At 35.6% G+C, this 25370-nt stretch overlaps 1 protein-coding gene across 1 annotated transcript; it reads left to right on the top strand.

Moving 5' to 3' along the window:
• The first annotated feature begins 15138 nt into the window (after positions 1–15138).
• Positions 15139–20688, top strand: LOC107793339 (RNA-binding KH domain-containing protein RCF3). Its single transcript, XM_016615664.2, has 8 exons — positions 15139–16171; positions 17749–18234; positions 18466–18714; positions 19151–19411; positions 19645–19724; positions 19795–19903; positions 19996–20122; positions 20311–20688. Exons 1-8 carry the CDS (start codon positions 15482–15484, stop codon positions 20328–20330), a joined length of 2022 nt encoding a protein of 673 aa, XP_016471150.1. The 5' UTR covers positions 15139–15481; the 3' UTR covers positions 20331–20688.
• Positions 20689–25370: the final 4682 nt, after the last annotated feature.

Here is a 25370-nt window from a genome sequence, read left to right as displayed (position 1 = left end):
ATACTCTTCCTTCTCTGACAGTGAAAGATGAATGCTTATGCGAGTTTCTTTGATTGTTTTAGCATCCCTAAGTTAACGGCCTCAGTTTCCTCCAAATTAGACTTTGGTTTGTTCTCAAAATTTTGTACTTCTTTTATAATTTCCTCAATTATTATATCATCTTCCAAATCTTCCGAATCACTGTCCTTATGTTATGTTGTCTCATTACATATAACAGTCGTAGGTTCATCAGGGTATGTAATAATTATGCTGAAAAGAATGTAGAAAGATAATAATAAATACGAAAAGCAATAATGCATTAATAAAGCTTAAAACTGTCAACAAGTACGACTCAATGACTCGAGTACTTATTCCAAAACAAAATACTGAAAATGTCTTAAATACTCAAAATAATTTAAAAACAAGTCATGCTAATTTTGCCAGGCTACCTAGGTACTCGGCGAGCCCGAGATGGTGTAGCGGTCCAGTTCTTGAGAACAGCTCCTTCTCCCACTGTCTGAATGGTAAGGTCTTCCTCTTCCTGCTCCTCTTCCACAATTACACTGTAGTCCATGTCTTCCTCATCCGGAAACAACCTCCTCATACCAGCCAAAATCTCATTTTCATCAGATCCCCACATCATGTCAGCTTGACGGAATGTTTGGTGCAAAAGTGGTATGGGTTGTTCCAGCAGGTAGTAATTGGCATGCCATGGTGGTATCCAATCCTGATACTCCTGCACGGTGTATTCATACCCGAGTCCAAAGGTCGTGCCATGATACTGTGGTTGTACAGGTTTTGTGATCCTTTAAAGCTTTCGGCCAAGACCCTTGCATGGTTCATATCCCTTCCACAGCAATATGCTTTCTATCGTGTTGCTCCACCATCGATTCTTTTCAACTGCGTTAACCCTCTCAATACGATGATATGTTTCTCCACCCAACTTCCTTTTATTTTTTATGACTGGAACGGTCTGGCTGGTGTAGATAGGGTTGCTTCCGTCTCCATGAATGATCACCTCCTAATGATTCCATTCGAACTTCACAGCCTGGTGCACAGTATAAGCCACTACCCCAGCTGCATGTATTCATGGTCGTCCCAACAATAGGTTGTAAGCAGCAGATATATCTAGAACTTATAACTTAACAATAAACCAAGTCGGACCCATCTGTAGATCAAGGTTGATTTCTCCGATAATGGCTCTCTGAGATCCGTCGAATGCCTTCACATTCATGCTTCCCATCCGTATCTCATGCATGCCTTTACCTAATCTTTTCAGAGTGGTCAGCGTGCATATGTTCAGGCTCGAGCCTCCATCTATCAGGACCCTAGCAATGAACTTGTCCTCAAATTGCATTGTGATGTGCAAAACCTTGTTGTGACGCGGGTCTTCTGGCGGTAACTCATATTCATGGAAAGTAATTATATAACTCTCCAGTACCTGTCTGACCATGTTAGCCATCTCTACACTAGTGATGTTGGCGGGTACATAAGCTTCACTTAACACTTTCATCAAGGCATTCTTGTGTGCGTCTGAATTTTGCAACATTGATAAAATGGATATCTGAGCGGGAGTCTTGTTCAGGTGGTCAACAATAGAGTATTCCCTTGCTTGTATCTTCCTCCAAAGATCGTCAGTGCATGTTTCAACAGCAGGCGATTTAGGTGCAGCTTTTTTTGCTCGTTCCTCCTAGATTTTCAGGTATGTAAACTTTGCCAGTTCTAGTCATACCTTATGCGGCACCCGTTTCTTCCATCTTGGCTTTTCCCTTTCTTCTCGCTTCCGCAACATAATCCCATGGGGCAGCAACAAACTTATAAGATGGTGTGGGAGATACCATTACAGTGAAGGGTATAGTTACCTCGACCTCAAATGGTGCCTAGGTTTGTACCACGACTGGCGTGAGGGTGACCGACGAAGTTTTAGGAGTGTCTCCCTCCCGAATGAGTCTGATGGACCCTTCCTGATCCCATTCCTCATCAGTTTCTATCATGTTCACCTCCTCACCTCTATGATCAGGGGGAGGGTTATTGTGGATATTTGGTGCGGCTTCCTTTGCTTGTAAAACCTTAGTGTCGATTAGTGTCTGAATCTTGTCTTTTAACATGCGGCACTTCTCAATGGTATGACCCTTTATGCCTGAATGATAGGCACAAGTTTTGTTGGGATTGATCCACTAGGAATGGTTCTCGACAGCAACAACATGAATAGGGGTGACGTAACCAGCGGCCTTCAGTTTCTCATACAGCTGGGCTATGGGTTCAGCAATTGGGGTGTATTATCTGGGAGTTCTACGGTCAAAGTTTGGGTGAGATTTTGGGTAGTTTTTGTGGGCGGGTGGAGGTGAATGGTAATATGCAAGCTGAGTGTTATAGGTATGGTAAGTGGTGCTAGTGTATTGGTATTTTGGGGGTGAAAGTTGATATGTGGGTGGGGTTTTTTGGTATTTAAGGGGAGTCTTAGGGTCGTGGGCTACCATCACGGCACCCACTTCTTTCTTCTTTGAAATACCTCCTGATTGTAAGGCTTTGTTTGTGGCTTGCAGTGCTTCAAAATTGGTCACCATTCAACTCTTAATTCCTTCTTCTATCCTTTCTCCTAACTTGATGATGTCTGAGGACTTGTGATTCTCGATGACCATCAACCTTTCATAATATTGCGGATCTTGAGCTCTAACAAAGAACTTGTTCATTTGTTCTTCTTCAAGTGCTGGCCTTACATTTGCGGCCTCTGATCTCCAACGAGTAGCATACTAGCGGAAGGTTTTTGTCGGCTTCTTTTTGAGATTTTGGATATAGAAAATGTCTGACATGTTTTCTGTGTTGAACCTGAATATGTCCATGAAATCTGATGCCATACTTACCCAATTTACCCACTTCTTCGGGTTTTGACTGATATACCAAGACAAGGCATCTCTTGTAAGACTTCGCATGAACAGTTTCATGCGAATTTATTCATTCTTACCCACTCCTACAAGCTTGTCACAGTAGGTTCTTAGATGCACCTTCAGATCACCAGTGCCATCGAACATCTCGAACTAAGGAGGTTTGTAACCCTTCGGCTGAATACATAATTCTTCATAGTTTAAACCTCCAATGCCTTTCCCACCTTCAACACTATAGACTCTCCTTGTAAGTTTCTTGAGTTCCTCTGCCATGTTTCGAATGAGCAGGTCCTTCTCAGTCGGCTCAGGTATGTATAGGGTTTGTTGTGGGTTATGGGGTAAGGTTTCCACATATATCGGCTTATTTTGATGAGTTCTTGGAACTTGGATATATGGATAATAGTTAGTTGAGTTTTGGGGATCAGGAGTAGGATGTGGTGCATTTTGGGAAGTGTGATAAGTAGTGGTTTGCGAGTATTGAGTTGGATGATGGAGGTGTTGTTGAGGGGTTTGCACTGGTGGTGGGTTGAGGTTTTGGGGAGGTATAGGATTGTGATACTGGTGTGGTGCGGAAGGATTCGGAGCTATGGATGGTGGACTCTGGTTTTGTGCGTTTTGTGGCGGTGTTTGGTTTTGGGTATTTGGGTTTTTCTGGTTGATGTCGGGAACATTAAGAGTAAGGGAAAGGTTTGCCAGATTTTGGACTTGTTCAAGCTTACCATGTAGCTCCAGAATTTTCTGCTCCAAACGTAAGACCAACTCATTCTGCCCTGGGGTGCTTCTACCATCTGAAGTTTCAACATTCTCTTCCGCGGTAGCGTTATCTTTCTGAATACCACTTATGCCATCCATCTTCACTTTGCCCTTGCCTTTGCTTTTCGGGTTGCTAGGTGAAGGAGGAGGTGGAGGACCTTTGGATATAGTGTGGTATGCTGATGATGCCAGTATGCACAAACCGACCTTTGGGAATGGGAATAAATAAAGAAATAAAAATAAAAGGTAACCAAGTGAGTAAGGTGAAATAAAAGAGTGTTTGCAATATTTAAACATGTTTCAAAAAATCATGCAATAATTCGCGTCCTAATTTGGGGGGACCTCCTTATGCCTGAGCAAGGCCTAAGTGACACATAGACTTGAAGAAAATTGATACCAACGTTTGCTTTATCTCATTAGTGCGAAAATAAGCCAAAACAATCTTTCACATTAACCTGTACACAATAATAATAATAATAATAATAATAATAATAATAATAATAATAATAATAATAATAATAATAATAATAATAATAATAATAATAATAATAATAATAATAATAATAATAATAATAATAATAATAATAATAATAATAATAATATTAATCGACAGTAATAATAATAAAGTTACTAATGGCATTAAGCCTTATTACATCGAAATCTAATCAAAACTAAAAGCAGTAAAGAACATCATCTCCTAATTTATTTGGTCCCTGAAGGACCTTCTCCATGCTTTGATCTCTTGACCCCATCAATCATGTTTCCCAGATTGTGCATGTCCAGCAATAAGTAAGCTTTTGCCATCTTACCTCCTTCATCGTCGTTCATGCCCTGACAATCCCAAACTTTTCATCTTCCCTTCCAGCTCCATCAGTCCTTGCTCCAAGTATTCTAATCTCTCCGTTGACTTAGTGGAAATCTCTTTCCATTCCCTTATTACCTCCATGTTTACTTTATGTTGCTCCAGATGCTTAGCTTCATATTTGAACACCCTTTTGCGTAGCCTCTTCTACTTCACCTGTGCCTTCGCCACTTTGTCTATGATCCTATCCTTCAGATTGATTTCTGGTTTGACATCCCCAGCTATATCGTCTTCTAACCATGATAGATAGTAGTACATACGGCCGGCGTGATATCTGTCTGGATTAATAGTTTCTCCTTCCACGATGATCTTTTGATTCCACATGTGTTGTGCTTCAAACTTGAATGGGATGACATCCTCCCCCTTGAAATTTGCCTTGTATTGAACCATGTTAGAAACCCGAGGTATGACTTGTTTTCTTCCAACTTGCCTCATTAACCTTATAGGAGCATAGTGGTAGATGTCTCGCGGCCCGATCAGTACCAAGTGAGTAGTTCCTTTTGATCTGATGATGAACTCACTACTAGGAAACCATTTAAACATCCAATGTACTTGCTCATCTTTCAGATTGTTGAAGAAACGTACCCAGCCTATAGCATTTCCAGGTTTTGCAACTCTGTCCGAAATGAATGTCATTTTCTTTGGGTGATGGTTAGCTATGTAGTCATTCGGTGGCCTTCGCAGAAGCTCTTGATGATACTCTCCCCTCTGAAAGTGTTCCAGTAGCCAAACTTATAGCAATAGATCCAAAGCATGGTACATTTCAGCTAAGATCATGGGGATGATAGTGTAAGTATGTCCTTTCATGCCATCCATTAAGGTCCTGGTAACCATGGCTAAGCGGGTATGAATCCTTCCTCCTTGCATCGGAAAGATCAACAATCCCAAGAAGAAGACAATGAAAACATAAACTCGGCGGTGCACCCATCCTAAAGAGGTAATGGCTAGTTCGTCATGATGAAGGCGATATGATTTGCTATGTCCATAACGCTCGTAGAGAAACTCAAAAGGGATATATGATTTCATTAGACATAGCAATTCATCATTCTTCTTAAAACCCAACATTTTCAGAAAATCACGGGGAGTGCGATTTTCTGGCACTAGTAGTCCCGGATTGTCCCATGGTAACTTGGCAAAACACACTATTTCTTCTAGAAGAGGAGTCATTTCTATATTGCCAAATCGAAAAACAACTCTCTTCTCATCCCAGAACATGGTAGCAACCTCAATCAGTTCCCTGTTTGGTTGAATGTTTAGCAAAGATGGCATGTTACCCAATACTCTCCTCTAGGGGTGTACAAACCGAACCGAAAAACCACACCAACCCGGAAAGTCAAACCAAACCGATTAAAAAACCCGACTAGGTTTGGTTTGGCATTGAGTAAAAAAAATCCGAACCAAACCGACATATAAATATATAATTTTAAGACTTTATATAGAATTTTATTTAAAAGATGTCTAGAAATATTTGAGATCCTCTCATGGGATATAATATTTAATAGAACTATAAAGTGCATTCATTTTTATTTTTTTTAAATAATAAATTGTATCACTTTTTTATTATGTGTTATTGAAATGCGTAAATCATCTTTTTGTTCTTTCATATTCATATGTCAAGATTTATTATATGTTTTTCGAATTTGAAGTGGTATTTCGATAATCTAAAATTACATAGAACATATCATTATTTAGCCATCATATTGATTTTTATGTTTAATTATTAAATTCGGTTAACCCTGAAAGCGTACATCAACCAAAAATTATTGGTAGACGACTAAGAAAATAAACTATTATGTGTTACTAAAAACAATTCTCCCGTAAGATAACTTTAATAGATCACATGTTTGTTATTTTTATTTTTTTTAGTAAACATATATTCACTTATCAAAATTTTATCTTTAACTTTAATAATGCAAGATTGAAATAATATTCATGTTACAAAAAACCCGAAAAACCCGAAAAATCCGACAAAATCGAACCAATCCAAACCGATATAATTGGTTTTGTTTGGTTTTGATAAAATTTGAACCAACCCGGTCCATGTACATCCCTACTCTCCTCACATGATTATTATCACAAGGTACGAGGTCTTTCTACCAGTCAATTAGCAAAGGCGGGATATTTTGGACCATACCGAACCTGGGGACTTCATACTTCATTATCTGCAAACAAACAAAGGTTAGCCTTTTCCCCCTCCAGATTCGACTACTTACGCAATAATGATCAACATGTTGGCATATTTTCTCCAAGTAATGTACATAACATAATAGTATCCTTTGGGATTATAAAAATCTCGTCGGACTTTGGACAAGGTTTATCTAAGCAGGTTGTTACATCACTGACGCCTTAATCTGTACTAGGTTCAACATGATGCATGTACATTTCAAATTAGAGTGGGGTTTCTAGGAGGGTTTAGACTGGTACTCTCAAGTGGACAACTCGAGAGGGAAAAGCATGGGACCGTCGACTACACCGCTGATTGACTAGTCTACCACAAATAAGCTTTTCCAATTTAAAAGAGTGTTTTCAGGAAAGCGGGGACACTCATCAAGCGCCGCTATGTTGATAATGAGCACGAGTGGAATATGATGTGGAGCATGCTTTATGTAAAAATAGTAACACGTTGCCAAGTATTTGCAAGATAAATGTGCATAAAAATAGTAAATAACACGGTAAAGATGAAAAAGAAGAGAAAAGAAAAAAAGGCCAAAAGAAAGAAGTCAGTTTAACTTATGAAAATGTGCGAGAACGTAATGAAGCAAATAGGAAAATAAAGATGGGAGAGTCATGATATAGCAGTTTAAGACAAGATGAAAGGAGCGGGAGAGGGCGTACATGTCATAGCAATAAAGGGAAATAAGGGAAGGGATGTGCATGTCATAGTAATTTAGACAAATAAAGGGAAATAAGGGAAGGAATGTGCATGTCATAGTAATTTAGACAAATAAAGGGAAATAATCCACATAAGTCAAATCCGTTATGGTAAGAGCCTAAGTATATCCCCAGCAGAGTCGCCATGCTGTCGTGCCCCATTTTCTCGCAAAAACAGGTTTCGACGTGTGACAACTCTTTTAAATGGGTATTAAAAGAGAAGAGTCACCACCTAACGATTTTAAGGTGTGTTAGGGCACCTATTTGCAAATAACTCTGTTTGACTAGTCAACGCTACCAAAGATCGGGTAAGGGATCAAATTACCTTAAAGAGAAGGTGTTAGGCATTCTTCGAGATCCACAATTGTGGGTCCCGAACAAAATTTATACTATGTGGATTAGATAATTAAGCTAGGTGATCAAATAAGCAAAGAAAGATGTAGAAGTTGAAAACTCTATTATAACATAAAAAAATTAACTATATGACTAATTGATACAAGTCTTAAAAAATCACAAATAGTACAATTGCGTCGATCTATGACTAAGTGTGAACAACAAGTATATAAAAGGATAGGGGATCCTAAGTTTTTTAGCCTAAAGGATCACCCCGTGCAACATAATTAATATTTCGCAACTCCCTTGAGGTAGGGGTTGCTCATATTATTCATCGGGCACAGACTATCATCTCATGCTACCCAATTACTATGTTGAAGTTATTACTTAGAGGCGCTCTAATTCAATTCTAAATTGTATCATATGCGTGCGCTACTCGTTTCATGCCTATAGTCCAGGGAGCTTTGGACCTACTATTAAGTGGTTCTAGACCTCACTTAGGTTGCTCAAAATGATAAAACTAGGCGACATTCAAAACAGATAGGACTGCACACAATTGCAATAAAAGGTTCAAGTTAACCTACATAAGCACAAAAGCACGCGATCAGATTCTTATATTAGGTAGTAGACAATTTTAGAATTAAGACTTAGAGTCATTAAGTCCTATAGGCATGGTCTCTAGGTGATTATGAATTCCAGCATCGTGCAAATAATGTTGTTATTTCTGAATTCACAGATTATAGGTATTACAAACCATATAGGCATGATCTCTAAATTGTTAATGCAATAAGGCAATAAAACTGTTAGAAAGCTCAGAATTAATAGCGATGATTTCATAGATATGAGTCTTAAGCAAGCGACATTGTCCTATAGGCATGATTTCTAATAGTTGCATAATTAGGCAGTGAAACAGTTTTGAGAGTCCAGCATTAACAACGTTTATTTCATAAACGGCTTTTCTAGGCGAGTGAGAGTATCCTATAGACAGGATTCCTAACATTTGATAATTAAACTTGATTTTATAACACTTCAACCCTATAGGAATGTCATCTAAGTGGGACAGTACAAAAGTAACATGAAGCAATTGACCAATTATTAAACCTCATAGTCATGCTATCTAGATTAGCGAAAATATTGCATTATTGTATCATATAGGCATATTATCTAAAAGTGTTGAATAGTAGACATGGAAACAAGTATAGCATATTTGACAAGTTAAGTGAAATGTGTGCGTGATTCCTATAGGCATGGTTCCTATTAGTGTGCAACAAATAGGGCATGCTAGACGTAATAGCAAATAGAACACATAGACCCTATAGGCATATTTTCTACCCTTTCGTGCAAGTATTAGAATACCCCAACCCCTTTTATTAACTCCCCATCATTCGTTATACAAATTATTATAGCTCAAAATGGAATAACTACATGCCTAATCATAAATATAAAACAACTCGGCGGTGCATCTAGGCCTTCAAATGGCTTTAAAATCGGATAGGCCCATATCCCAGGCGCAGATAGTGTGCTCGAAAGCACATTACCAAGAACCAGATTCAGCAGTCCAGGCCCAACAACAAAATAATTATCTTGCCCATCCATTACCAGTTAGATAATTAAAGCACGAATGGCAACTCATACAAACCCCAAATCATTAAGATAACTCAAATTCTAAGGTGGAGCACATGCTCATTTGGACCTTAATACCACAACTAACAAAAGCAAGAATTCTACACATCCTAGGGGTAAGACACATACTTAAACATCACACAAGCACACATAAGATGTAGAGAGTATGCAGAATACATAGATTGGACATATACATGGATTTTTAGATTAAAAAACAAGTTCAAGGTAACAGGTTTCTTGGGATACACATGATTTGATTACAGGAATCTAACATACAAGAATCCACAAACAGAGGAGTTAAGCATGAGATTTCAAAGCAAGCAGGGTCATGAATTAATTTCCAGAAGGTTAACAAGTAGCAACGACATGCTCGAGAGACAAAGACCAACAGTGAAATTCATAAGAAAATCTTAACATAAGCATGTCGGGCAAAACATAACTTAGATTTGTAAGTCAGTTTGGGATAAGCAGAAAGTATTTATAAGAAAACCTATTAAGAAATTAAAGGTCAACAATATTAAAAACTCTGCACAACAGCTAATTAGCAGGTAGGTATCTAATTCTGAGAATGCAAGTCTATAGCAAGTTCCATTGTACATACCAAGGATAACAATAGGCATGAAACTGAGCAAACTAGCACTAGCAAGCATGGCCTATAGAATAGTGTTGTGGTAACCAAAATGGTAGTAAGACATGAAACGATAGTACAATGTTAAGGCTTGCAAGTATCATAGAAATATACAGTCTGAAAGGTTCAGGATTCACATAGGCATGATCATTTTAAAAAAGTGAGCAAGTTGAAAGTTGTATGTATGAGTGACTTAGCATGAAGAGGGAACAATACATTTGGAACAATTTCTGGGCAAATATGAATTACTAATAAGTTTTAACACCAGAATCCAAAGCAGAGTATGAAGATACACTCACATAAGGCATTGATCGGGTTTAACATTCGAACCAGGCAAACATATAAAGAGCAGGAATTACTTTAGTTAACTACTCATGATTCTTAGAGTAGAACCTATATAGAATTAGGGCATTAAAACTACAGAGAGACATTAAGGCAAACAAGATTGAAAACAAAGGTAGCACAATAGAAGGATCACAGAAGTTCAAGTAACATTTAAGAGGGCCAGAGCTTTATTGCACCTAGAAAAGAACAAGCTACCCATCTAGAAGCTTTGGACTTGGGTAATATCAGAGCACACAGAATGGTAGAAGAAACCTCATCGCGACTGACAGTCAGTATAACATGTGATAATCATACAACATTAGAAATTTCATAAATAATAGGGAAACTGAGCCAAACAATAGTGACACACACAATTCACATAAGCATCATCATATAGGGGGAAGTAATTTGAATTGTAAAGGTAAAGAACACTAACCAGTTGCAAAGATAAACGAGCGAAAGAGTGAGGAACTTAGAATATCAGTAGTGATTCAGCAGCAACAATTGAAGGAAGACAGTGAAACCACAAACCCCAGTGCTTTAGAGTTCACACGAGCCTCGAGAAGCGCTCCGAGTAGTGCTTGCACCGGAGAGGGTCGTTTAATAGTATTATGGCCTTGGCTTTCAGTCGGCCAAGAATTCAACAGTTTCAGAAAATATCTGAGTGTAACAGAGTAAGTGAATGAGTGAAAGAGGAGAATAGTGAGAGTAATAACAGTAAAAAAAAATGAGGTCCGTCCAAAGGGGAAATTGGGGAGGGGTTATATAGTGGTAGAAATTGAACGATCAAACATGGAAAACAATCAATCAAACACGAATAAGGAAAGAAAATATCACATGCAATCAATAATAGAACCTATAAAGGGGAAATCGAAATTGCAAACCCTAGTTGAGTCCAATGGCCATGAATCTGGTCGAAAATGCAAGAATTGTTCATTATAGAGTATATATAGATGAAACATCGGCCAGATATTCAGAAAATTATAGTCGAATCAGGCCTATATTGAAAGGTAGCATTTACCAAAGTTAGGTAAATACTAAGTAACACCATGAACGCGTGAGTAGTAGTAGAATAAGGCAAGAGAATCACGAAAGGATTCCTTATTGAGGCCGGATTCAGAGAGGATTTAGAGATACGACGACTAGGTTTTGTAAAGAAAAAGAGAGGAATAGAGAGAGTAGAGGCGGCTGAAGTGGGGAATGGGTCTCTAGGGTTAGTGGGAAGGGATATATGGAAAGGGACCGCCTTAATTTGGGTCGTTGATCATTTGAGATCAACGACCAAGATTGAAAGGGGAGCGGGGCGGGTTAACTTGGGCAGCGACCGATTTTTGAAGAGGGTTGTTTGGTCTTGGGCTGTTGAAGAGTGAACTGGGGATGGGCCTGTTTTTGGTCCGAAAATTAGCCTAAAATTGGGCTAAGAATTAAATACACAAAATTATTTAAATAAAATAATTAATAAATAATAAAATATTAATTATGCAATAAAATGATTGAAAATAATAACTTAATATTATAAAAATATAAAAATGCTATTTTAGCATGAATAATGTAATAAATGTAATTATGCATAACATAAAGGCTATTATTGCAAAATTATGTAAATAGCTTAAAAATATCAATATAATTATATAAAATAAAGTAAAAATATTATGAAACATATATGTGGATGCAAATAATAAATTTTGATGATTAAGTCATCATAAAATAATTTAAAGGGGTAATTAATGCATATCCAAATAATTTAAATGCAAGAAAATCAATTTTAAACCTTTAAAAATAATAAAAATACTTATATGACTATTGTAAATTTGTGATAATACATGAATGATATTTTAAAAGCATATATGATATTTATAAAAATATGAGGGCAAAATTGGGTACTACACTTATCGGGAAAGAGAGCTCCATGACTTATTAATCTAATGGGTGGCTATGAGTTTTTGTATGTTTCTTTCATCATTAGCAGTGTGCAAAGGTTCAGAAAAAGGTTTTAGTTGAGATGAGGTTTATTATCGGTGTCGGGTTGGTTATCAAGCAGCTATTACGGTCGAAAGTTATTGTTATGAGTATTTAAGTTATGTGGTATATCATGTGATTATGTCTTGACATATGGTTATGGATTGATACAACTTGTTCATAGTTATATGGTGCATAGATGCAAGAATCGGGTCATATAATGAGTTTCGGATGTTGGGATTAGGGTTTTAAGGTTTATGGACTAAGGTTGAAGTAAGGATCCTCTGTTAGGAGGTGTTATCGGGCTTATATGGATTGGGGTGATGTGGGATCACCCACGGTTATGTGTATGGTGAGGTTATATGGTGATTTGATGGCTTTGGAACGACTCTTGGCACGTTCGAGGACGAACGCATGTTTAAGTGGAGGAGAATGTAACGACCCGATTGGTCGTTTTGAGATTTAGCATTCCATTCAGTGGTTTGATTCTTTGAGTAGCTTCATATTATGTATTATGACTTACATGTATGGTTGGTTTCGGTTTTCGAGCGGTTCGGGATTGATTTGGAAGAATGATTGTCGTTTTAGAAGCTTTAAGTTGGAAGAGTTTATTATGGTTTGACTTTTAGGTAAATGAACTCGGAATCGGGTTTTAATTATTCTAATATATTTGTATGATGATTTTGGACATGTTCACAAAGTTTGGTTAAATTCCGATGAGTTTTGGATAAGTTTGAGTTGTATGGTAATTGTTTTTGGTTTCGACGTCAATTTGAGCATAAAGGTTACTATATTGAGCAAACGGCCTTTAATTCGTGTTTCGACTAAATTATTATATCCGTGTCGTAATTTTGGAATCATAGCAACTGAAATCATCAAGTTTCGACATCGTATGAGGAATTTATGGCCATTTTACTAAGAATTGGGTTGCAGATTGTTCATATTCATTACGAAATTGCCACTGAATTCGTATTTAAAAATCTGCATTATTTTTAAATATTGAAACCAACGTATCTCCCTCATTATAAAGTCGAATAGAGTGATTCAAAATTCTAACTTGACTGAAATTTCATGAAGAATCCATGGAGGCATCAAAGGCGAGTTTCGAGATCGTTTGGCACTAAAAATGAGGCAGAACACCTGGGCGTTTTTGGCTATTATTGTTGGAGTTTTTCTCATCTTGAAAGTTTAGGGTTGTAAGAATTCAAGGATGCTATTCAAGTTTCTTCCATGGAGCAAGGTCTAAACCATAACCTAAGTATTTCTCTTTGATTCATTCCCTTGGTTTAAGCTTTAATCCATGATTTTAATTGAAAACCCATTTAATTCTTTAAATCAAGACCTAGGGTTATGTCCTAAATTTTAAAAATTAAAAATGAGTTAGAGGCATTTATTTCCCGATTCCTTTGGGGTCTTGTTCTCCTATATTAGGAGAACAACATACTCGAATTTGGCGAGTTTTGGAGGAGTATTTCGCGAGATATGTGACCCAATTAGTTTGGACTCTTGGGTTATGAACACCCAATAGCGATGCCTTGACGAATTGGTTGAGCTATCAGACTCCGATTGAGTCGATTTTCGTTCGTGTGAGTTTGTATTGGTTCGTGGCTTCGCTCGGGTAAGCTTGGATTCGGAATCCAAGGGCCCGACATTGACTTTTGTTGACTTTTTGGGTAAAATATAAAGATCATAGCTTTATTTATTGTAAATAGTTTCTCTTGCATTGTTTGATGTTATTGAGTCATTTTTGGTTAGATTTGAGCTATGTGGAGGCAAATTTTAGGGAAAAAGCTATTTCAGAGGGTTGAGTTGGCCTTGTTGAGGTAAGTATCTTATCTAACTTTGTGGGGTGAGGGGGATACCCTTTAGGATATGGGTTGATTGTGCTATTTGTGTTATGTGAAAGCCGTATACGCAAGTGACGAGTGGGTACACAGACTGTATGTGTTATTTGACCGGTTTAGGTTATCTAGACTCTTTCCATATCTTTAATTGAATTGTCATAACACGTTATATCTCCCATTATTAATCTACTCTTACATGCTCTATTTGACGTAGTTAGCACTTTTTCTACCTCTTATTTGTTATTTTGCTTTTATATGCTTTAATTAAAGTTATTGCCTTCCTTATTGTCTTGTTACCTCTTAATTATTGAATCACTTTTAATCGAAGTTGTTATTTCGTGGAATATCATCTTGTTGAGTTATTGGTGTTGTAATAGCCGTTATCATATTGAGGCGAAGTTGTTAATTGTTGAGATACCTTTCCTTGTTGAGCATTCTCATTCATTTTGTTATTGTTGAAATTCTTGTACACATTATGGTTGAGCCATGAGCTATTTGTTGTGGAAATATTGGTTTTGTTGACTTTGTGGCAAGTTGTGGCATATGGATACTTGTTGTGCGAGTTGTAATATTGATACACATATAGTGGTATAAGGCTAGGGGTTGATACGCATGCGGTGAAATAAGGTGGGCTAAAACGCGTGTAACTATTTCGGAAAAAATAATTTTCAAAACTGAATGTAAGACTCACGCGGTGATATAAGAAAAAATTATGATTGAAATTGTGAAATATGAATACAAAGCGGTGCCTCATGATTTTCACTTTACATTCCATGTTGCAACAATTTGTTGATTTGAAGTCATTGTTCCTTCAATACATACTGCTCACAGAAGCAAGTAACATGGTACGACTAGAAGTCCAAAAGAACGAAGCTTCGGTCTTTCCTTAAACACTTCAACATCTCAAGAAAAAAAAGTACACTCAACTTCCCTCCTCTTACCACCCCCCCCCCCCCTCCAACACACACCAAACATTAAACGACGACGTTGAAAGTGGAGGAACGTGATTTACACGCCCATGACCCATCGTTGGGGTCCACTTACACTATAGTATTTGCTAAGGTATGTACCCACTACGCCCCACCAGAAAGAAGAAGGGGTTAGGAATCACGATTATAAAAAGCAGCAGCAGCTGCTCACACCAAAAGAGAAAGGTAAAGCAAACAAAAATTGAATCTACAAAAGCATTAAAGTTATAAAAATGATGAACAGCAGATGGAGGAGCATAAGCTGAAACTTCGTTATTATGTACATTTTCCTCATCGTCACTGGCTCTACTGAACTCAGTTTCCCTTTCTCCCCTTCTCTAGGGTTTTGTACAAATTACAGCAAAACAGTTCACGATTCTCAAGAAAAAACCCTAACACTACTCTAATACCTTAATTTCGCTTCCAGATTTGATTTGAAACCCTAAAAGGACATGGACAGATCAAGATCTAAGAGATGCTATTACGACCAAGACTACGATTCCGAGAACAACTTACCCAGGACTAAACAGAGGTACAACAACAATCCTCACGGTAATAATCACCATTATGCTCCTACTCACCACCGCCGTTCCCTCACCGGAGGCGGCGGAGGAGGAGCCCGGAAAATGCAGGACCCTTCCTTAATGGTTACTACTAGTTACCGGATTTTGTGCCATGATGTTAAGGCGGGTGGTGTTATTGGGAAATCAGGTAGCATTATTAAGGCGATTAGGCAACACACTGGGGCATGGGTGAATGTGCATGAACTGATACCGGGAGACGATGAACGGATCATTGAGATTTCGGATACTCGGAGGCGGGACCCGGACGGTAGAATGCCTGCGTTTTCACCAGCTCAGGAAGCTTTGCTGTTGATACATGAGAGGATTTTGGATAGTGATGGAGGGTACAGTGGTGGTGGTGGTGTTGAAGTGGAAGAGGAGTTTAGGATGAGGGGACTTAGTGGGAATAATCGTGCGGTGACGAGGCTCGTGGTGTCAAGAATGCATGTGGGGTGTTTGCTTGGGAAAGGAGGGAAAATTATTGAGCAAATGAGGATGGAGACTAAGACTCATATTAGAATTTTGCCCAGAGATCACACTTTGCCCCGTTGCGTTTCGATGTCAGAGGAGATTGTTCAGGTTAGAATACCAAATACCTCAGTTTCATGTACTGCTCCTGGAGTTTTCTAAAGTCTCCATATGGATTTGTCTTGGTTAATTTGAATTGGACCGTGACTTTGTGCATCTTTGTCGATAAAGTGACCAGAACCATACCATTAATTGAAGCACTGATATAGTTGCTGAAACAAAGAAAAAACTAATGACAAAGATAACTTTTTTTTAAAAATACTCTTACCATTGGGAACTAGAACTGATTTGTATGATAGTTTGTTGGAACTGAAAAAGGTTAGCTGATACTGCATAAGAAGTTGGAGAACGAACATGCATCTTAAGTAGAAATGAACACTAGGTCACTTGTCACTCAGGAAGTTGGAGAACGAACATGTATCTTAAGTAGAAATGAACACTAGTTCAGTTGACAATGAGACTCGATGATACCTGAGTCCAGATAGGATACAAGAATGAAGATATTCTGAATTGAAATGGATCGGATAACTAATATCTAATGATATTTTAATGAATGGCTAATGTTTTATGCCATAATTTTTGAGCACCTATATTTATTTTCCCGAGTTCGGTTAATATTGGGGTGAGATTGATACACGTGACAACCCAAATTGCTTTCTGCTATATGCTGACTAGTGTATCTACAAACAACAAGTAGTTGTACTACTATGACGCCTCAATCCCAAGCAAGTTGGGGTCGGCTATATGAATCCTCACTATCCATGTCACTCCATTAAGCTCATCTCAGTACAATATTGCTGAGTAGTTCAATCTAAAAAGGCCTTGAATGGGTATTTCAGATGAAGTGTTTGATGTCAGGTATTTACCTATTGTTTGGAGGTCAATATACATTGAAAAATGAGCTTTTATTCAATGATTCAGTTGAGAGACCCGCAAGGTGTCAATTAACTCTGATTTTTCACTAATGAATTTTGCTTTAAAAGCCATTAGAGCAAATTTACTGTTGATTCCCTTCAGGAACTTGTAGGTCCAGGTAATCATGCAGATATCTGCTGAAACTCTTGGGTCATATGTTTAAGCATAGCACTTTATGTTTTGATGGCTAAACATTTCTATATTGGACCATATCCTGCTTGTGTTTCCTCCCGAAGTCATCAAAACATTTGCATATCGCATTGTTTTTCCTCTTGAAGTCCAAGTAATGATTTTGAAAAAAATATTTCAAAGAACATGGATACATTAATGCAGTTCATTGCCTTCATATGATCTAAAGGGATCATTTCACTTGCAATTATTTTTGCCTTCCTTATAGTTGATTTGATATAATTACTGACATTAAAGTAATTCTTAGACAATGCTCTTAAAGTTACCTTTGTGATTATAAAGAGGAGATTTCTAATTAAAGAGTGGTAAAATACTGCTGCTACTGATTTATAATCTCTTGTGCCTGATGATTCTGAGCCTTTCATATAAATCTTGATATTTATGTATAACGTTATCCGGACGTTGTGGCAAATGTAATAATGTGGTGGATTTTATTAGATAGCTAATGCATGCCTGAAAAGCAATCATTAGTAGTGCGGCGTAGCGTTATGCATTGTGTATGTCTGAATCCTGTTTGTGTGCAGGTAGTTGGGGAAATGAATGCTGTGAAAAAGGCCATAGAAATTATCTCCTCACGCTTGAGGGAGAGCCAGCATCGTGATCGTAGTCACTTTCCTGGTCGGCTACATTCTCCTGAGCGGTTCGTTCCTCCTGATGACGAATTTATTCCTCACATGAACAATACAACCCGCAGGGCGCCTGAAAATGGGTCTAGTTTTGGATCAAGGCTACCTGCTGGTATGAGTAGTGGTCGAAGCAACAACTATTCCTCATCCTCGTCTGGATATGCCATTGAATCTGGAAACGCTCCTGGCAATGAGAATGGGCAGGTCATGTATGTTGAAGATCTTGTGTTCCGAATTCTATGTCCAGTTGACAAGGTTGATACTGTTGCTGGGGAATCAGATGGAATTATAGAGTTGCTTCAGAATGAGATTGGTGTGGATGTCAAGATTTTGAATCCTGTTGCCAGCTCAAACGAACAGGTCATAATCATTATGTCTGATGAGGTACTCCTCCTTTTTCTTTTTCACATCACAGTAAGTTATTGCTGCTTTTGGCTGTTAGAGTTTTAATTTTTAGTTTGCTGTATGGGAGAAGAGGATTCCACTAGCTTTCTTCCCCCTTAGCCATGTTTCTGAATTTGTTAACTTTATCAAGCATAGACCTCATAAAATTATCTTTTATAAAATGATGTTTAAAAATTTCTGAAAGATCTCTGGTTTATATTTGTCTTTTAGGGTCCAGATGATGAGCTGTTTCCTGCTCAGGAAGCTCTTTTGCATATACAAACCCGCATTGTTGATCTTGTTCCAGAGAAGGAAAATGTTATTACAACTCGTTTAGTTGTGCACACAGATGAAGTTGAATGCTTGGGAGGAAGAGATGGACCATTATCTGACATGCAGAAATTAACTGGTGCTACTGTCCAGATTCTACCAAAGGACGAACTTCCACCATGTGTCTCAGGGACTGATGAAATTATACAGGTAATGCCAATCTTCTTTTAATCTTCTGATATGATGGTACCAATGTAGCTAATTTGATTCTCACGTTGTTTAGTTGATATATGCACCAGAGATGGTGCATAATTGGGCAGTGCATTCCTTTTGCAAGATACATGTGTTGTGCAACGAAGGAATCTTGTATCTGCAGTTTTATCAGCTGCCACTAAATTTCCTAAATGTCTTAGTATAGCATAGGTTACTGTTGTGTAGAAGAGATTTTAAGAGAATTCAGATTATTGGTTAGAGCAGTAATCTACCTCCCCAGGGTAGGGGCAAGGTCTGCGTACACAGTACCCTCCCCAGACCCCACTTGTGGGATTTCACTGGGTTTGTTGTTGTTGGTTAGAGCAGTACTGGTGTCCAGTTGTTGGACTCATTGTTTTTTCTGGACGTGGTATGTAATTCTTCAAATCTCCAGATTGTTGGAGAGATAAAAGCAGCTAGAGAAGCACTTGTTGAAGTGACATCGAGGCTTCGGATTTACACTTATCGGGAGTTCTTTCAAAAGGATATACCCTCACCAGCAGTACCTGCCTCAAGTCCAGCTAGGAGTAATATTGGAGTAGACAAAGTTTCCGTCAACAACACATCTCCTTCTCAACAAAACTACAATGTGAATGATGTTCAGACTTCAATCTATCAAAATGCACCAGCCAAACTGATGACACAGCCAGTAAAAGTGAGTTAATTGCCAGTCCTTCTTGTTTCCGGATGAATCTAATTTTTCTTATCCCCAGCCTTTGCTGTTACATCCTAATGAGCTTGGATAATACCTAATAGCTTGTCAAATAGCCTTAGTTGTCTCAGGAGATGTCTAATAGCTCCTTATCAAAAAAAGGAAATGTCTAATAGCTGGATTCATAGGTGTTGGATCTCCCTATTATATTCCATTAAAAGGTGTTTTCTCTGTAGGAAACTGGGGCATCTGCCAGTGAAATAGCCAAGCAAAATGAAAATGAGCGTCGCGAAGATATTCCAAGCGGATTGAATAGGTAACAATTCTCTGTTTTATCTTAAACCATGGTAGTTTGCTGTCTTTGAACCTAAATTTCTCTTTTCCAGAATGCATGTACCATTGGTCACGAGAAGTACATTGGAAGTTGTCATACCTCCACACGCAGTGCCCAAACTGATAACAAAATCAAGAAATAAGCTTGCTCAGATTAGTGAGGTCAGTTTGGCTTCTTCATTGCACCCACTTTCCTTAAGAATCACATTTGCCTACAGCAAGTATCATTGTAACATTATTTTTATTGCTGACAGTTGTCAGGAGCAAATGTTAAATTGATTGAGGATAGACCTGAGGAAACAGAGAAGATCATACAAATATCAGGCACTCCGGAGCAAGCAGAGAGAGCTCAGAGCCTGCTTCAAGGGTTTATTTTAAGTAGTAAGTATCTTTCTTCTCTGTTCATCTCAACCTTAAACTGGGATTAGAGAGAGAACAAAAAGAGTGTGCCAGTACAAACCAAACCCACCCCACCCCCCACCCCCAAAAAAAAAAAGAACAAAAGAGAAAAATAGTGACTAGCATGGCAATGTTCCTTATGTAATCTAATTCTTTGCTTTATTATTCAGCCCTAGAAGATGGCCCCTGAAGAACTGTGACATATGTGGCAAATAATGCTCCGAGCCTGTAGGTGCCTTGCAAATTTTCCTCTGTAGTCCGTTATAGTAGGGTATCCTAGGCCATCGCGAGGCACTGACAAGTAAGAATGTACAATATTAGAACTCAGTGCTAATGTAATTTGTAATGCTTTATTCCCTCAAGTTGTCGTGTTGTATTTTGGAATGTACTATCAACACTCCTGCACTGTACAGGAATGAAGTGTTTTGTGCAAAATCAGGTTCAAATGCTGGTGCTTAATTTTCCCTCAAGTTGTCGTCTTGTAGTTTGGAATGTACTATCAACACTCTTGCAATGTACAGGAATGGAGTTACGCATTTTGTGCAAAATTGGGTTCATGCTAGTGCTTATTTTTCCGCTAAAAGGGAATACCTTTATTTGGGGTTTTTTTCTTTTTATTTTGTACCTGTAAACGGATATATGATGCGCTGGAGGTGGGGGAGTAAAACAACCTTTATGTTGACATCCCTGTTGTGTATAGTTGATACAATGGTTTATGAGCTTCAAACTTGCATAACTTGTTGTGGGGTGGCTCTTCTGGCCAGGATTGCTAGCTCTTCCGCCTTATCTGAACCCTCTTTTGCCACTTGCCACTTTCTTTTCCACCCGTCCTTCCTAAGAATTTCTGCATATGTAGTATGCCAGTCTAGAGGGATGAAGAATGCATTTGTTTTCGACATGTAAAATTACACGCCATATTTGAGTGGATGGTTTGAGGTACATGGTACTTGGCAGCCAAAAAACACGGGTGTGTTTGTATGATGCGAGTCATTTTTCTATGTTTTTCATGACTTGTTGTTTGGAACATTTTCCTCTAGAGGTTGTTCCTGATGGAGTGTTATAGTTTTGTTAGATAAGGGGCTACATAAGCCAAGTCAATTGGACAGATTTTATTTGACATGTTAAAACCTGGACTGTTGGAGAAGTTTTGTGCTCTCTAGCTATTTGAATTTTCCAAGTCCTTTTATTTCTTATCATCCACTGCTGGAGTGGCTGCTAGTAAACAGATTGGTTGGAAAGAGAACTAAGAGAAAGAAAGAAGCTCTATTATAGCATGTTTGACCGTGCTTCTTTTTTACAAAAGTGTTTTTTCTAAAGTTGGTCCGGTCATTGATCTCCCCCATTGCGTTTTTTACGCACTTTATCCTTTTTTAATTATTATTTTAAAAAAATAGCATCATTTATTCTTTATTCCATAAAGAGCACTTTTTTTTTCATTATTAGCATATTACAAAAATTAAGCCCAACATTCATCTTCTTTACTCCATTTTTTAAAATCTGATGCATATGTGAATGGCACCTAAATTCAAGATGTATTGATTTATACGTCTTTTATACTTTGTATATCAAGTATCACTTTAATTCAAAATGTATTTTTATGTATATAATTTTTGTATATTTATTTGTGAAGTGCCATCTTATTTTAAGATATATTTTTAATGTATATTTTAAATATATTTTATATGTCAAGTGTCATTTTAATTAGGGTATATTTTTTATATATATGTTTTTGGTATATTTATATGCCATCTTAATTAAATTTAAGATATATTTTTTATGTATATTTCACATGTTTAAGTGTCATCTTAATTGAAGATGTATTTTTTATGTATATTTTTTGTATAATTTATATGTGTTAATTCAATATATATTTTTTTATATACATTTTGTATATATTAACGTATTTTATTATCGAAGTAAGAACCTTATGTTAAAGAAAGGAAGAAAGAAGGAAGAGAAAAAATTTAAGAAAGATAATTAAAAAAAAATGAACGGAACAAATTTAGAAAATATATTGGCTTCGGCAGAAAATAAAATTAAGAAGATGAAGAAAAAGAAGGAAAGCTAATAGATAAAGAAAAAAAAAGGAATGATTTTTATACAAAGAATTATTGACTTTCCATTCAAATTGCTTATGTTTAGAGATTAATAATTAATATTCCTTTTTTAATGGAACTATGTGCTACAAATATAAATATTTTCATGCCACAACTGTAATATTGGATTTCATGCTACGAATTTGTTATATTTCTTTTAAATTGTGACAGATATGTAAAGTTTCTCTTCTCGTTTGTTGAACTCAGTTCATCTTGACCCAACTCATTTCAGCCCAATGGACTGATTTTTAGCCCAAATTGATCCATGAGTAACTTTACTAAAATATCTTTAAAGTAATTTTGTTTTGATATGTTATACGTGACCGTAACAAATGACAAAAAGTCTTATTCGATAATTTAACAGTACATAAGAAAATAACACACATTAATTAAAGCTTGACAAGAGTTGGGCTATGACCCGAATTTTAGCCTAACTTGACCCAGCCCATCTCTACCCAAGCTACTTTTGGGCAGGTCAATTGACCCGCCTATTTATTGACTCAATCCATTTTGATCCGCCTAAAATTAGCTCATCCCCACCAATTTGACACCCCTATGTGTGACCAAACTTTTAGAAAAAAAAATACTTTTGAGTTGAAGTAGTAGTTTTTTTAGAAGTCGAAAAAAGTATTTATGAGAAAAATATACTTATAAGTATTTTTTAAAAGTTTCGCTAAATATTAATTGCTATTCAAAAGTATTTTTTTCAAATTGATTTAGCCAAATATAAATTGCTTCTCATTAAAAGTATATTTTAAAAAATAATTTTGAGAAAAGTATTTTTCAAAATAAAGTGATTTTAGAAGCGCCAAACATGCTATTAAAACGAGTGCATTTAAGTTGGGCTTTAAATAATCTATCTATATAGAATTGGAGAAGCAAATCAATGTGATGATGCCAAGTGCCACAACAAAAATTCAACAAGTGACAAATTTTATGACAAAATTAGTTAGGTTTGTTAGAAATTGGTTAATCTTTTTGAATGTGAATCTTAAATAATTAAATATTTATATATTTTTAAGAAAACTATCTATCTATATAGAATAGGAGAAGGAATTCAATGTGATAATGCCAAGTGTCACAACAAAAATTCAACAAGTGTCAAATTTTAGGACAAAATTAATTAGGTTTGTTAGAAATTGGTTAATCTTTTTGAATGTGAATCTTAAATAATTAAATATTTATATATTTTTAAGGAAACTATTATAAGAAAATATAAAAATATATAACTTCAATTTAGAGATATATAAAATGATAAGACTAATCTTTTTTTTATTATGGAATTTTTTTAAATAATAATTCATATGGTCATGCTATATGCTATGGATAAGATAAAACTAAAGATAAAAAAAACATAAACAATAATTTCAGGAAATAAATAAAATAGATAAATATATAATTTAATTTATTATGTAATAATATTAATAAAAAGTGAAACTTTCATATTAAATACAAACGGGAAGAAGACTTCAATTTAATTTCTTATTAAAAATAATATAGAAATAATAAATATTACAATTATTAGTAGATTTATGACATCTATTAAAAGAACGTTTTTGTTTACCCTTTGAGCTAATTCAATACCATCCATTACAAAAATAATGCAAAAATATTCGTATTATAGATAAACACAAAGTATAAAAAGTCAAAATATTATAGAACAAAAACTAATGTATAAAGAGGAGGATATATATATTGTGATTCTATCCACACTTTAAATTTATTTAATAAAATTAAGTAAATAAATAATACTCTAAAATATTATTAATGAATATAAATATCAAAATAATTATGAGAAAGTCATATAAGATAAAGACAAGTTAAATCTCAAGAGTAATACAAATATATTCATTGTTTTATATTAAACTTGTAATTTATTAAAAATTCATATGACAATTTAAAAATATTAAGTAATTAATAATATAATTAGATAAGCAAGGAATAAAAAGAAATACAATATAAATTTGTTGGAAAGTATAAAAATATAAGACTTATAATTAAAATTATGATGAGAAAAGTTGTATATATACAAATAACTAAAATCATAATACACAAATAGTTATAAATGAAGAATACTAAAAAAAGAATTTCAAACGATAACGCAAAAATGTATATACTACTCCCTCCGTTCTAATTTATGTGAACTTGTTTGACTGGACATGAAGTTTAAAAAAAAATAAAGACTTTTGGAATTTATGGTCTTAAACAAGTCAAAAAGGGGTATAGAGTATTTGTGTGGTTATAAAAGCTTCTCGTTAATGGTAGAATTGAAAGTTTAAGCTAAATTATTTTCAAATTTAGAAAGGAGTCATTCTTTTTGGAACGGACCAAAAAAGAAATAGGTTCACATAAACTGAAACTGATGGAGCAATTAAATTTCTCATGTAGGAAATCTTAGTTAATAAATAGAACTCATAATTTTATAATAAAAAATACATAAATAAGAAGATACTATTAGGATATTATACATAAGATACACATATTATATATATATATATATAACACAAATTAATAATTATTAAATATTGGTAGATTTTTATAAAAATAATAAAAGGCTTATTTCTTTATACTTTTGATGAATTAAGAATTATAATTTAGAAAAAAATATTACATTATTTAAATTTTCAGTAAATTACAAAATGAGAAAACTAATCAAATATTACAGTAGAAAAGAATGTACGAAAAGAGGGGGATAAAGATAATTTTATGATATTTATATTTTGAATTAATTAAAAAAAATAAAAGATAAATAAATAATACCCAAAAGAATATTGATAAATTTGAAAATTGAAGTATTTTGAACAATATAACATAAGTTTAACATGTAATAATATATATATATATATATATATATATATATATATATATATATATATATATGTTATATTTTAAAAGAGAAGTAGTATCAAAATATTAAGCCAATTGATAAGTTAATAAAAAGTCACATTAGTAAATGTACAAGACTAAGTACTTGTTAATTTAATAAAAAATAAATAAGAAACAAATAATTTATTTGATTAATATATAACGTGTATTCTTTGATTTTGTATAGATTTTATTATATTTTTGTACACTATATTAAATAATAAAATAATGACTACAGTAATATTTATTAAAGTAATATTTGATACATT

The sequence above is a fragment of the Nicotiana tabacum genome, unplaced genomic scaffold, assembly GCF_000715075.1.
Source record: "Nicotiana tabacum cultivar K326 unplaced genomic scaffold, ASM71507v2 Un00002, whole genome shotgun sequence".
Classification (NCBI taxonomy): Eukaryota; Viridiplantae; Streptophyta; class Magnoliopsida; order Solanales; family Solanaceae; genus Nicotiana; species Nicotiana tabacum.
This window is presented reverse-complemented; position numbering and strand designations above follow the sequence as displayed.